The 12,975-nt window shown below is 37.8% G+C and overlaps 1 protein-coding gene across 1 annotated transcript in view; it reads left to right on the plus strand.

The window, feature by feature from the left end:
- obscnb (obscurin, cytoskeletal calmodulin and titin-interacting RhoGEF b) overlaps positions 1-12,975 on the plus strand; it is a 130,992-nt gene that overhangs the window by 84,064 nt on the left and 33,953 nt on the right. The window contains exons 52-58 of the mRNA XM_036592309.1: positions 8,055-8,136; positions 8,659-8,792; positions 11,097-11,294; positions 11,474-11,512; positions 11,765-11,863; positions 12,511-12,729; positions 12,884-12,911. Of these exons, the coding sequence (XP_036448202.1) occupies positions 8,055-8,136; positions 8,659-8,792; positions 11,097-11,294; positions 11,474-11,512; positions 11,765-11,863; positions 12,511-12,729; positions 12,884-12,911 (799 nt within the window). The remainder of the gene's footprint in view (positions 1-8,054; positions 8,137-8,658; positions 8,793-11,096; positions 11,295-11,473; positions 11,513-11,764; positions 11,864-12,510; positions 12,730-12,883; positions 12,912-12,975) is intronic.

The raw sequence follows: 12,975 nt of genomic DNA on the forward strand, positions 1-12,975 counted from the left end.
TTTCCCTGCTCAAACATACCTATTCCAAAAAAAAAATCGAACGATGAGAGACATTTTACAATAAACTATTTTACTTTTGTGGAAAAGTATCCTGCCAGAGAAAAGCACCTATAGCTGTGCTGAGGCTCAAAGCAGAGCAAAGTAAGTCTTCGTTTTTGTTTATTTTATATTTTTTGGCCTATACTCACATACTGAGACATATTTATAGCCAGAATGGTAAAATGGACATAAAATGTTGTGGCGGTGGTTTGATTTTTGTTGAAAGGACTTAACATTTGGGTTGCCGACCCCTCCCCTAGTTGATTTATATAACCCATACTGATGCACAGACATATGGAAGCCCTGAAGTGTACGATTAAAAAAAGTTGAAAGTGCTTTCCTAAGTCATAGTTCCATATTATTTATTTATTCTGCCTGTATAATAAACCAAACAGTTGAAAAAATATTTCTAGCATCACTTGTGCAATTTCAGCCATCAAAAACCTCATTTTTTTCCAGATGTTAAGAATTAGGCTGCTGTACCAGATTTGACTACAAGGGGCAGCAGATTTTTTTGTCTCTTACCCCTCAGGGACCAGGTAATTTTTTTCTTTCTGGGGGGATAAATGCTAAGAATTAGTGTGCTACCAGCTATGACCACATGGAAGCAATACAACTCAATAGACTGCCATTGCAGAGGCGACCACAGAAGTAATGTTAGCTGTCATTCTGTCGCAGGTGTGTCGAATGGTTGAGCGGTTCTTTCTTTTAAAGTTTGCCTATAACAACCCTGAAAGAAAACGTCAGCTTATTAGCTAAGTGACAGTAGGAGATTATGTATGATAGTTACATGCTAGCCAAGCCCGTTTTGGTCACCTAGAATTTCTGTACTGTTTGTAGGACAATGTAATGGCTCACAAACCTTCATATAGCTTACCTGTCGTCCTAATTTGTCTCGGTAGGTTAGCTACCAAGTTCAGTTTAGTGTACGTAGACCTGCTTATTCAGTAGATAATGTTTTATTTGCTGTGGCTAGAGTAGCTAAGTAGCGCAAATGGTGTTTCTAGATGGAAAATACACAGAAACGGAGAAATTAACACGTTGCACAGTAACAGCACGTTTGTACTCAAACTACCCATTTATTCCTCTGTTTATTCAAGCCTGAAAATTGAACACAAGAGGTGATTGTAAGTGGATTAAAAGAAGGATTGCATTTGAGGGCTAAGTTACTGTTTTACTGTGGAAAGATGATCAGCTGTAGTACATGAACTGGCATTCTTTTGAATGCATAATTATGTATGTCAAATTTATAAAAGTATGAGCTTTTAGAAGAGGTATTAACCAGTTGTCATGCATCTCATTTTCTTAATTTAACTGATATCTTTCTATCTACCTATATCAGGGACTCCAGGGGTGCCTGCAGAGCTATCATCATGGAAAGTTCAGATTTCAGATGGCTATATTATTCAGATGACCCTGAAGGCCTTAATTGCCTGAATCAGGTGTGATAGGTTATAATTTGAGCTAAACTCTGCGAGGTGATAGATCTTCAGGACCAGGATTGGGCACCCCTGATCTACACTATGAATAGAGCTCCATCACTCCAAAGAAAACAGTTCCATTTTTCCACAGCTCAGTGCTTGGCTCTGGGAATGGTGACCTTAGGCTAATGTGTGGCTGCTATAGAGCATCCCATTCTAGTGGCTGTGCTTTTCTCTAGAGATTATAGAAGCTTTGTGTGCATAATTGTGATTGAAGATCTTTGTCAGCAGTGAGGGCACCTTAATGTTGCTGAATTCAGTAAAGGGAGTCTACAAACATTTAGACACACAGTCTGTCAGTCTCAGTCTGTCTGTCTGTCTTACATTATAGAGGACCAGTTCTAACTTCACATGTAATGCAGTTCATACAATTCCTTATGAATGCCTCTCTGTCAAATTGGCTCAACTGAAATAATTAATGTACATACACATTGTTTTCCTTTTGTGGCATTACGTTAATATCAGTATCAGTTTATACTGTCACAGCTAAATGACACATTGTTAATATGCAAACAAGTGGAAATCTGATACAAAAGGTTGTTTATTGCAAAATAAAGAAAACACAACTGTGGTAAATGTAAGTAGGAAACACTGAAAGATGAATATTTTTACTCACTACAAATTACACATTACATAGACCACCCAATGGATTGTAAATATTGTGGCATTGTTTGGGCAATGTTTTATGCTAATCTTTCCAATATAACATTGATTTAAAATCACCCAAGTAACAATGTCTGTTCATGGTCTTGAACTTGTCACAGAGCATCATAATAAAATAATTCGATATGAATGCTCATGTAACATTTGTTGAAGACCATAAACAGGCCATTGTTTGAAGTCACTCATATAATAATCATTCTCATTCACTAATATGTTGCTAGATTTTTTCCTAAATTTGTTGTTGAGAAAGGTCTGAAGAAAAAGTCTACATCAGATTCATTACATGTTCTTAAACCATATAGTTGTTCACACCTTTGTGCTCTTATGTGTGTATAGATTCTGTTCTTACCTAAGAACAAACCCCAAATAAGAAAACATTTGGTGTACCTCAAAATCTTTGTGAAAAAAGCATAAGTGGGTTTTGAGAAGAAATTTCTTCTTCAGAATGGTTGGTGAACGATGCCCAATGTCCTTCTAAAGAGCCATATGACATTCAAAGTCCAGATATGTTTTCAATGTACGTTTGAACAATATGTGAAGTTTCAGTTCAAGAGGAAACAGTCAGTCTTGAGAAACAGCTACTGAATTTTCAGTGGTGGCCTCTTATTCATGGTAACATCATGATCATCTTAACTTTAAATCACCAGAAAAAACAATAACTATATTAACACTTCCTCTATGATGGCAAAGACAGACAGACTGGCTATGTGTCCAAAAGTTTGTCGACTTCCTTTATTGAATTCGGCAACATTAAGGTGCACCCATTGCTGATAAAGATGTTCAGTTACTCTCTGTTAGAAGCCACACATGAGCACCATTCCCAATCAGCTAGAGGGGTATAAAGCCCCCCAGCACTGAGCTGTGGAAAAGTGGAATTGTGTTCTCTGGAGCGATGGAGCTCCATGTAGTACAGATCAGGGTGACCGATCCTGGTCCGGGAGATCTATCAATCTGCAGAGGTTAGCTCTAGTCATAGTCAGTCACACCTGATCCAGGTAATTAAGCCCTGCAGGGGTATCTGAATAATGGAGAAAACTTTACATGGTGGTAGATCTGCAGGCCTAGGATTGGGCACCCCTGGTGTCCATGATATAGATAGGTAGATAGATGTCGGTTTAATATAGTAAATTACATGTATGACAACTGGTTAACAGCTCTTCTAAAAGCTCATAATTTAATATAAATTCGACATAAGCATAATTATGCATTTATAAGAACACCAGTGAGAGGGGGTTTAGTCCCTGGTTGCCATCTAGAAATGGCACGTATTGCCAGGTGCCATCAATAGCTGGTAACAAGTGGCACTTGCTACTCACACCGCTCCGTTAGTGGCACTCGGCAGTGGCGCCTGCCACTCAGAAACAGTGCGTGCCACTCAAAACAGGCACATACCAACAGTTCTGTGCATAAAGCAGTAACTTAGCATGTAGCACATAATAGCCCCACCATTGGCCATTAGAATCAGATTTATTGGCTAAGTATGTTGACACACAAGGAATTTGGTTCCAACTGTTGGTGTCTCTCTAGTATTACATACAGCATACTAGCAATGTACGTATACTTTACAGACAATACACAAAATACACTAGACACAGTATACAAGCAATAATAGAATAAAATAGAAGGACAATAATATGCAGGCAATGTACATATTATTTTCAGACAAAAAAATGCACAGTATACAAGCAACATAAGAAATATAAGGACAAACAATATACATAAGAATGTGTGTGGTAGGGCAAACGACAGTAGTGTACATTTTTTTTTTAATGAAATTGTGTTCAGTGGTATGGATAATATAGGTGTAATAATTATCCAGAGAAAACGGGGTAGCTATGGATATGATTTTTTCAGTCTTGGATGAGTCTGATGACAGTAGTGTTGTCTGCAAATGTCAGGAGTTTAACAGATAGGTCTGTAGAGGTGCAGTTGTGTAGAGAGAGAAGATCAGAGGGGAGAGTACGCATCCTTGAATAGCACCAGAGCTGACTGTCTGCACAGCAGAAGTGACTTCCCCTAGCTGCACCTGCTGTTTCCTGCCTGTCAGGAAGCTGGTGATCCACTGACAGATGGCTGGGGATACAGTGAGCTGGGAGAGTTTGGAGGAGAGGATTTCAAGAATGGTGTTGAAGTCCACAAACAGGATTCTTGCATATGTCCCTGGGCAGTCAAGGTATTGCAGGATGTAGTGCAGTCCCATGTTGACTGTATCATCTACTGACCTGTTTGCTCGGTAGGCAAACCACAGGGGGTCGAGCACGTGTCCTGTGACATTCTTCAGGTGGGCCAACACCAGGCTGCCGTGTGGCACGACTTCCGGGGCGCTTTATAGTGTGCGACTCGATTAGCGGCTCGTCTGTTGTTTTTTTATGTTTTCTTTACATGTCGTTTATGTCGGGGACCCATTGAACACGGATGTAGCAATGTTTTCAGTGTTTTTCTTACACTTATGGATGTTTTTATGCGCGTGTTACGGATCTATTTAGGAGGGTGAACATGAACAAAGCTGCTGGTCCTGATGCCATTTGTGGGCACATTTTGCATCATTGTGCTGATCAGCTTAGTGAGGTTTTCACAAGATTTTTCCAGCTGTGTATTAAATGTGGTCAGATACCAACAATCTGGAAAACATCCATTATGATACCTATTCCAAAATTGAAAAACGCCAAGGAATTAAGTGAGTTTAGACCGGTTGCACTCACGTCCCTTGTTATTAAAAATTTTGAAAAGATTTAAAAAATATATAATTGTCTCTCTTATTGGTAATAAATTAGATCCTTTGCAGTTTGCCTACCAAGCTGGTAAGGGTGTAGAGGATGCAAAACTTTTTATCCTTGATAGGGTGTATAAGCACCTCGAGAGACCCAATTCTCATGTGAGACTCTTATTTGCTGATTTTTCTTCGGCTTTTAATAAGATGCAGCCTCATATTTTGGTTGAGCGACTGGCTTCTTATTTTAAATTACCTGATCAGCTGTTGGTGTTGCTTTTAGATTTTTTGACCGATAGAATTCAGCAAGTTCGGGTGAATGGCTGTATGTCCAGCACCATGGTCTCAAATATGGGTGCACCTCAGGGTTGTGTCCTGTCCCCTTAACTTTTTATTATGTACACGGACAGCTGCAGGACTTCTAGAGAGCTGTCTGATGACACTGTATTATTGTCTCTTCTACAGGGTTTAGAGTCAGATCATGGTTGTGCTCTTCCTGCTTTTGTGACGTGGTGTGATGAGAATTTTCTTGACCTTAATGTGTCAAAAACTAAGGAATTAATCATTGATTTCAGGCAAAATAAAAAGGAACCAAAAGCTAGTGTCATACAAGGAAAAGAGGTACAAATTGTGGACACATATAAGTACTTAGGAACAGTATTTGACTCCCAACTTAAATTTGATGCGAATACAGAGCTGGTTGTTAAGAAGGGTCAACAAAGAGCTCACTTACTGCGTAAGTTGAATTCTTTTCATGTTTGTCATACAGTGTTGTGTAGTTTTTATAAGTCATTTATTGAAAGTGTTTTAACTTTCTCGTTTATTTGTTGGTTAAATGGGCTGTCAGTGAGGGAGAGAATAGCCTGAATGGTGTTGTAAAAATCTGTTCAAAGATAATTGGAGTCCAACAGAGAGACTTGGGCTCCCTGTGGGTTAAACAAGTGGCTCAGAAAGCAAAAGGAATTATCACTCAATTTGATCATATTTTGTCCAGCAAATTTACTATAATGCCATCAGGTCAGCGTTATCTCATGCCCCTCAGTAGAACAAATCGCTATTCCAAGTCTTTTGTTCCTTCTGCTATCAAGCTACTAAATGCAGATAATAGTCTTTTTAAATGATTATATTCATTGTCTCCGTGCATTGATTTATTTATTTATGCATTTACCTATGTATGTGGATTTAGTGTCTCTGACGTATGTGTGTGTATATATGTACAGTCGTGTGTATGGACGAGAAAGCTGAATTGCCCTTTTTGGGACTAATAAAGTATTCTGAACTGAACCAGTCATTTAAAGGACTTAATGACCACAGGTGTTGAAGAGACAGGGCGTGTAGTTATTCAGTCCTGTGAAGGTCAGTTTCTCTAGCTCCAGGGATCTGTTGAAGATCTATGTGAAGACTGGAGCCAGCTGGTCAGCACAGGCTTTAAGACAGGAGGTGGAAACAGCATCTAGACCTGGCCCTTTTCTGGTCTTCTGTCTCTGGAAGAGCCTGCTCATATCCACTTAACATATTTTAAGTGCAGCCTGAGTGTCTAGGGGGAGGATGGGGGGTTGCCTGAGGTTTGATGGGGGCTGATGTTGAGCTGGCGTGATAGAGGGGTGTGAACTGATGACCATCAGGCTTGTGAACACATCACTCACTACCTCTTCCCTCCTCCCACTCTGAACTAGTTTAACTTTTGGCCGACTTTGCACTCAATAACTGCACCTTACATACACTGTACTGCTGCTCTCAGAATACTACTGTTTATATCTATTACTTGCACAGAACACTACTGTTCACATGCACTTTATGGACCGCTGCTCTACATACTTGCACATACGCACATGTCACTTCCAATTTTTCTTTTAACTTTGCACATGTAACTGTACTTTTTTACTATTGTTTTTAGTGTATTTGTACTTATTTTGTGTATTTAATATATATTTTTTATATTTCAATTTTTTTTCTAAGATTATATTTGGTGAATGGAGGAACAGCAAAGTAAGAATTTCATTGTACCGTGTAACTGCCTGTTTCTGCTGTGCAAATGACAATAAAACTCTTGAATCTTGAATTTATCCCTCTCAAACCTGCAATAGAAGTCATTCAGGTCGTCAACCAGGTCTTTGTTTGCTTCAGCAGGGGGCAACAGTCTTCTGTAGTTTGTGATGTCTTGAAGGACTCTCTGCACTGACGCACTCCTTTGTCAGTGAGTTTGCACAGGGCCCAATTTGGAATGTCGATTAAAAGACTTCGTACAAGATAGACTATCATTTTGTTGATTCACTGATTTTGCTGTTGGGTTGACGATTCTAACTGAAATTAGCTACTTTAGCTAAAGGCTGTGTGACTACAACAGTAAAACTAGCTTGATTACAGGCTCTTTTCAGGCTTTGTTGTAGCATAGAGAGTTGACAAAGGCATACTCAAACTGAATTAATTGCGATGTGTTATTCATGCTAAATCAAAGCGCTGTAAAGACCTTTTATCAGCATATTTATTAAACACCACATGAGAAATGTAGGCTTGTGATCTTATTTTTATTTATAACTTTGTAGTATTTACAGTGGTCCCTCACTGGCGTCTGCAGCGGATAGCCCGTGGCACCTCCTGCTCAGGAGGGGCACTAACCAAACGCCACTAACCAAGTGGCGTTTGGTTAGTGCCAATCGTTACCGGTTATTGGTAGCAGGTGCCTTCTTCCAAGTGCCACATATCAGGACATGCCATCTCCACACAGTGTAGTTGCCACTTCCTGCTGCCAGATGCCAAGCAGGGACTGAGTCTAGTTCACTAGAGTTGATCGTGTTTCCACAGTGAAACAGTAGCCTTCAAATGCAATCCTTCTTTTAATCCGCATACATATAAATAAATTTGACTTTGACTTTGTTGCATTGCTTTCCTGTGGTCGAAGCTGGGAGCTAGTGATGCTAGAAATATATTCTTATATCTGTTTTTGGTGTGTTATACAGGCAGAAAAAATAAATAACGTGGAACGTAGACTCAGGAACACGCTTTCAACTTTTTTTTTTTTTCGTCTTACCCTTCAGAGCTTCCGTACAAACAAGCATTTCATGTTTTCTACTCAAATAATCATCTTAATTCTGTGTATTCATGAAGTATGCCAATGCGAATGCACCGATAATGCAAAATATGTACTTTTATCTTTATAGTGTCTTGTAGCTCAGACTATGACACTGCAGCTGATGCAACAGAGACATCCTCCTATGTTAGTGCTAAAGGCTATGTATCCAGGTAAAATTAAGTTGTTTTTATCATTTGCAATAGCATTATCCAAAATGGATTTGATGACTTTTGTATTAAAAATAGATACATGTTGAATTTACCCTTTCAGGAGTTTCAGACTTAACATAAAACATGTATGTTATGTGTGTTATGTACAGACGATATGCTACCAATTCTTCTGTTACACTTCTAAACTTTATTTTACTTTTATTTTATGTTAATTTTATTTTTAATTTAATGAAGTCAGTTTGGAAACTGAGGTAAAAGAATAGAATGCCACTAGAATGCTTTATTTATGGGCTTATGCATTTTATTGTTTAAGACTCAAACAATGAAATGCACATGCCCATAAATAAGGCTTTTTTTAAAATAAGCCCATAAATAAATTAAATAAAATTGTACTCTTTAACCTCATTTCCATTATAACATAGGCAGACAGCTTCAGTATGCAGGAAAAAATCAGTGCAAATTTCACTGTCTTTTTGAAGGCCACCCCAAAACCAAAATTGACTTGTTTATTCTATTGCTTAGTTCTGAGCATAGGGACACAGAGGCCTTTGAATCTGTGGTGGAGGATGAACAACTTCCTCAAGTGGTGGAAGAGCTGCGTGACATTTACCTCAGTCCAGGAGCGCCCAATGCCAAGATGAGTGTCAGGGTCAAAGGTCAGATATTTTTGAAAGCACTCTTCTGAAACTATAAACATATCCTATTAAGTAGATGATAAAAGATTTAAAATACTGAATAACTCATGTGTCACTTAATGTGACATGACTGAGATTGTAATATTCCTATTAAAATTATGGTGAAGCAACTGAAAGTCAGTTGTCAGGTCAGAAGACAGGCAAACACACAGACATATACATTCACACACACACACACACATGCGCACACACACACACACACACCCCTAATTAGGTATTACCAGTTGGGCTGACTGCATGTCTTTGGACTGTGGGAGGCAACCGGAGCACCCAGAGGAAACCCATGCAGACACAGGGAGAACATGCCGTTTGCTAGTATTAACTAAATGCAAAAAAAAAAAAACATTTTTAAAAACACTTTTTACAGTAACACATTCCAAACCTTTATACAACCCATTTCCAAAAAAGTTGGGATGCTGTGCAGAATGTAAATAAAAATAGAATGCAATGATATGCAAATCACGTAAACCATATTTTTAAAGGACATTCCTACAAAGACAACATATTAAATGTTGAAATTGAGAAATTTCATTGTTTTTTTAAAAAATATGTGCCCATTTTGAATTTGATGCCAACAACACATTCCAAAAAATGTGTTGGGACAGGGGCCTGTTTACCACTGTGTTTCATCACATTCTTTTAACAACTCTCTGTAAGCGTTTGGGACCTGAGGAGAACAACTGCTGTAGTTTTGAAAGTGAAATGTTTTCCTATTCTTGTTTGATATAGGATTTCAGCTGCTCAACAGTTCAGGGTCTCCTTTGTCGTATTTTTCATTTCATAATGCGCCAAATGTTATTAGAGGGTGACAGGTCTGGACTGCAGGCAGGCCAGTTTAGCACCCGGACTCTTTTAATACGGAGCAATGCTGTTGTAATACATGCAGAATGTGGTCTGACATTGTCTTGCTGAAATAAGCAAGGCCTTCCCCGAAAAAGCCGTCGTCTGGATGACAGCATATGTTGCCAAAACATGTATATATCATTCAGCATTAATGGTGCCTTCACAGATATGCACGTCACCCATGCCATGTGCACTAATGCCCCCCTATACCATCACGAATACTGCCTTTAGAACTGTGCACTGATAACAAGCTGAGTGGTCTTTAGCCAGGAGGACACAGTGTCCATAATTTCCAAAAAGAATTTCAATTGAATGAAAAAGAATTTCCACTGCAGAATCATGTGTTTTTAATGCAGTACCACCTGAGGGCCCAAAGATCTGTTTTTTGGCCTTGTCCCTTGCCTACAGAGATTTCTCCAGATTCTCTGAATCTTTTAATGTTATTATGTACCAAAGATGATGAAAAGCAAAAGTTCTTCGCTATTTTATGTTGAGAAACATTATTCTTGAATTGTTGCACTATTTGATCAGTCTTTCACAGAGTGGTGAACCCCCATCCCAACTTTTTTTAGAATGTGTTGTTGACAACAAATTCAAAATGGGCATATATTTTTTTAAAAAAACAATAAAATTTCTCAGTTTAAACATTTGATATGTTGTTTTTGTACTATTTTCAATTAAATATAGGGGCTAAATGATTTGCACATCATTGCATTCTGTTTTTATTTACATTTTGCACAGTGTCGCAACTTTTTTGGAAATGGGGTTGTAAATCAGTCAAACCAGTTCAACAATTAATTCATCTGGGTTGCCCAAGAACAATATAAACTAGGCTAGAAACTATGAATAATATCAATAAACTGCAAATTTAAAGTATTATGGATTTTTAAATACAAGCCAGTAATACCTGTGATGTAATATATTAGTGTTGCACACAATCATGGCTACTATGCTAACTATGCACTATAGCTATTGTGCTATGTCTTTTGATTTAACTGTTAATAGTGTTTCTCACATCCAAGTTTCAAGTTATTCTATGCATAGTTCTGAACAATAAAAGGTTAAAACATCTAAAAAATGTGAGTTTTCAGGACTCTTCTTCTGATCAAAATTTTAGACAGCTTTCAAAATGGCCACCAGTAAGTGTGAACACATGTATAGCTACATCTTAGTATGCAGTTATCTGGTTGATTTAAAATGACAAGAGTGTGTAGTAACAAATACATTAATTACCTATCAAGTAGAATAGTACATTATTTTTTCTTAAAGTAATTTGAACCCCACAATGGTAGTGTGCTTAATGAGTATGTGAGCTTAATAGGTACGTTTACCCTAACTTTTTTAGTGTTTCTGGATGCAGCCACTGTTTTATTTAGCTTGTGAGCTGCTCTTAATAGGTTAAAGTTGATTGTTGATTTTCAGGGTTCCCTTCACCAAGAGTTTACTGGTTCAAGGATGGCACACCACTGCGGCCCTCAAACAGGGTTTTGCTGTCTTCAGAGAGAGACATGTACAGTTTAGAAATTGTGGAGGTGAAATGTGAAGACAGTGGGGAGTATTCTGCCTACATCAGCAATACAGCTGGATCTGCCTATTCCTCTGCACGTATGGTCATACTTGGTAAGTACAATCCTTGTTGAGTTGAAGTGAGTCAATCACAACATTTCTTCAGTTATATGAAATTATATTATTATATTGTTTTTGTGAACAGTTTGTTTTTTATTTATTTTCAATTTGAATCATCTCAGCAATCAGAAAATGGCTTTTTCTTTTTTCTATCCTTATTGTCTTTGTACTAGGGCCAGGGGAACGAATTCCTAAGCATTTAAAACTCAGAGGTATGTACCCAAAAAGTAAAAGGAGTCGGTTGTCATATTGAAATTTGTATTTTTATGATAGCAAGCAATGTGACTGTTTAATTTGGATTTAAACATTATTATGCTATTTTTGAGGAATGCTATGGCAAAACAAAATTGTTTCTTGAAGCTCTGTTAGGGTTATTAATTGGAGTTTTTAGACAAGTTTGAACTTATTTAAAATCAGATATTTCTCTTCCATGTCATTGTGTTCCACTGCGCTGTACTTCACAGACTCAAAAGAGCCTCTGATGCCTCCACGATTTCTGGAGAGGTTCTGCAACAGGACGGTGAAACAGGGATCGAGTATCACACTATCAGTCAAAGTGGAAGGTGTTGTATTGAGGCTCTGTGTTCAGAGCACTCTGTTACTATCATAAAATACTTTAATAATTCAAATTATTTTGTTTGTCTCCTCTACAAGTGTACTGTGAGATGGTTTCAGCAAAAGCTGCACTGGAGCTACGTTGCTAATGTAGCTAACAAAATAAAATTGATTTTAATTTTAACAAAAGTTAAAAATAGTAGTAAAAGCTTTTTTGTCTTGAATTTTATCTACGCTTTTGTCCATTTTTTTATAGATAACAATATTTCATACAGTGTCTGAAGCAAGTAAGTTTGCTTAATGTTCCACTACTTGTCCATTACTTCCATTACTTGTTAGCTACATTAGCTTCATGACTCCAGCAAAACTAAAAGGCAAACTTGGGACGCTAAACATGTCTTGATACATTGAAGAGAAAATAGATTTTTTGCTGAACGTTTGTTTTAGAAACTCTTCGTCTTTAAGTAGTGTTGTATGCATTCTTAAGCCTTGTTAGTTATTGTTAAACTATATAGTATCATATACTGCCAGTACAATTCAAGATATAATCTGAACAGCTCCTGGGATTAAAAAAAAAAGTTTAACTGGTTTCATAGGGGTTCATAAAGACCATTAGTGCAAGAATAAATATGGAAGCTAATTTTTATATCTGCAGGCTCTCCAACTCCCTCCATAAACTGGCTGAAGGAGGAACCAATGAAGGATGTTTTGTGGATAAAAGCAGACACACCTGGATACAAGGTCGCCAGCTCAGGCTGCCAGCACAGCTTGATCTTGATGGATATAAGGAAGGAACACAGTGGCACCTATACCTGCATTGCTACCAACTGTGCTGGCCAAACTCTTAACACTGCTTGTCTGGATGTGGAACATGGTAGGAAACTCCCACTGAATGAATGCTTGCTTATTACTTGCATGATCTTTATGCCTTACATTGTTTACCATACTGTTTAGAAGCTAATCTAGTATCTGAACAATTATATGATTTGATTCAAAATTGATTTTTCCTCATTATTTATCTTTTTCAGCAGTGCCAGAGAGCAAAGTTACACCAGAGTAAGTTCTGGAACAGTAAGGTTATAGGAAAAAGCAGTAAAGTTAAATACTTTGGGCTCATTCC

Source organism: Colossoma macropomum, unplaced genomic scaffold, assembly GCF_904425465.1.
Source record: "Colossoma macropomum unplaced genomic scaffold, Colossoma_macropomum, whole genome shotgun sequence".
In the NCBI taxonomy this organism is placed as follows: Eukaryota; Metazoa; Chordata; class Actinopteri; order Characiformes; family Serrasalmidae; genus Colossoma; species Colossoma macropomum.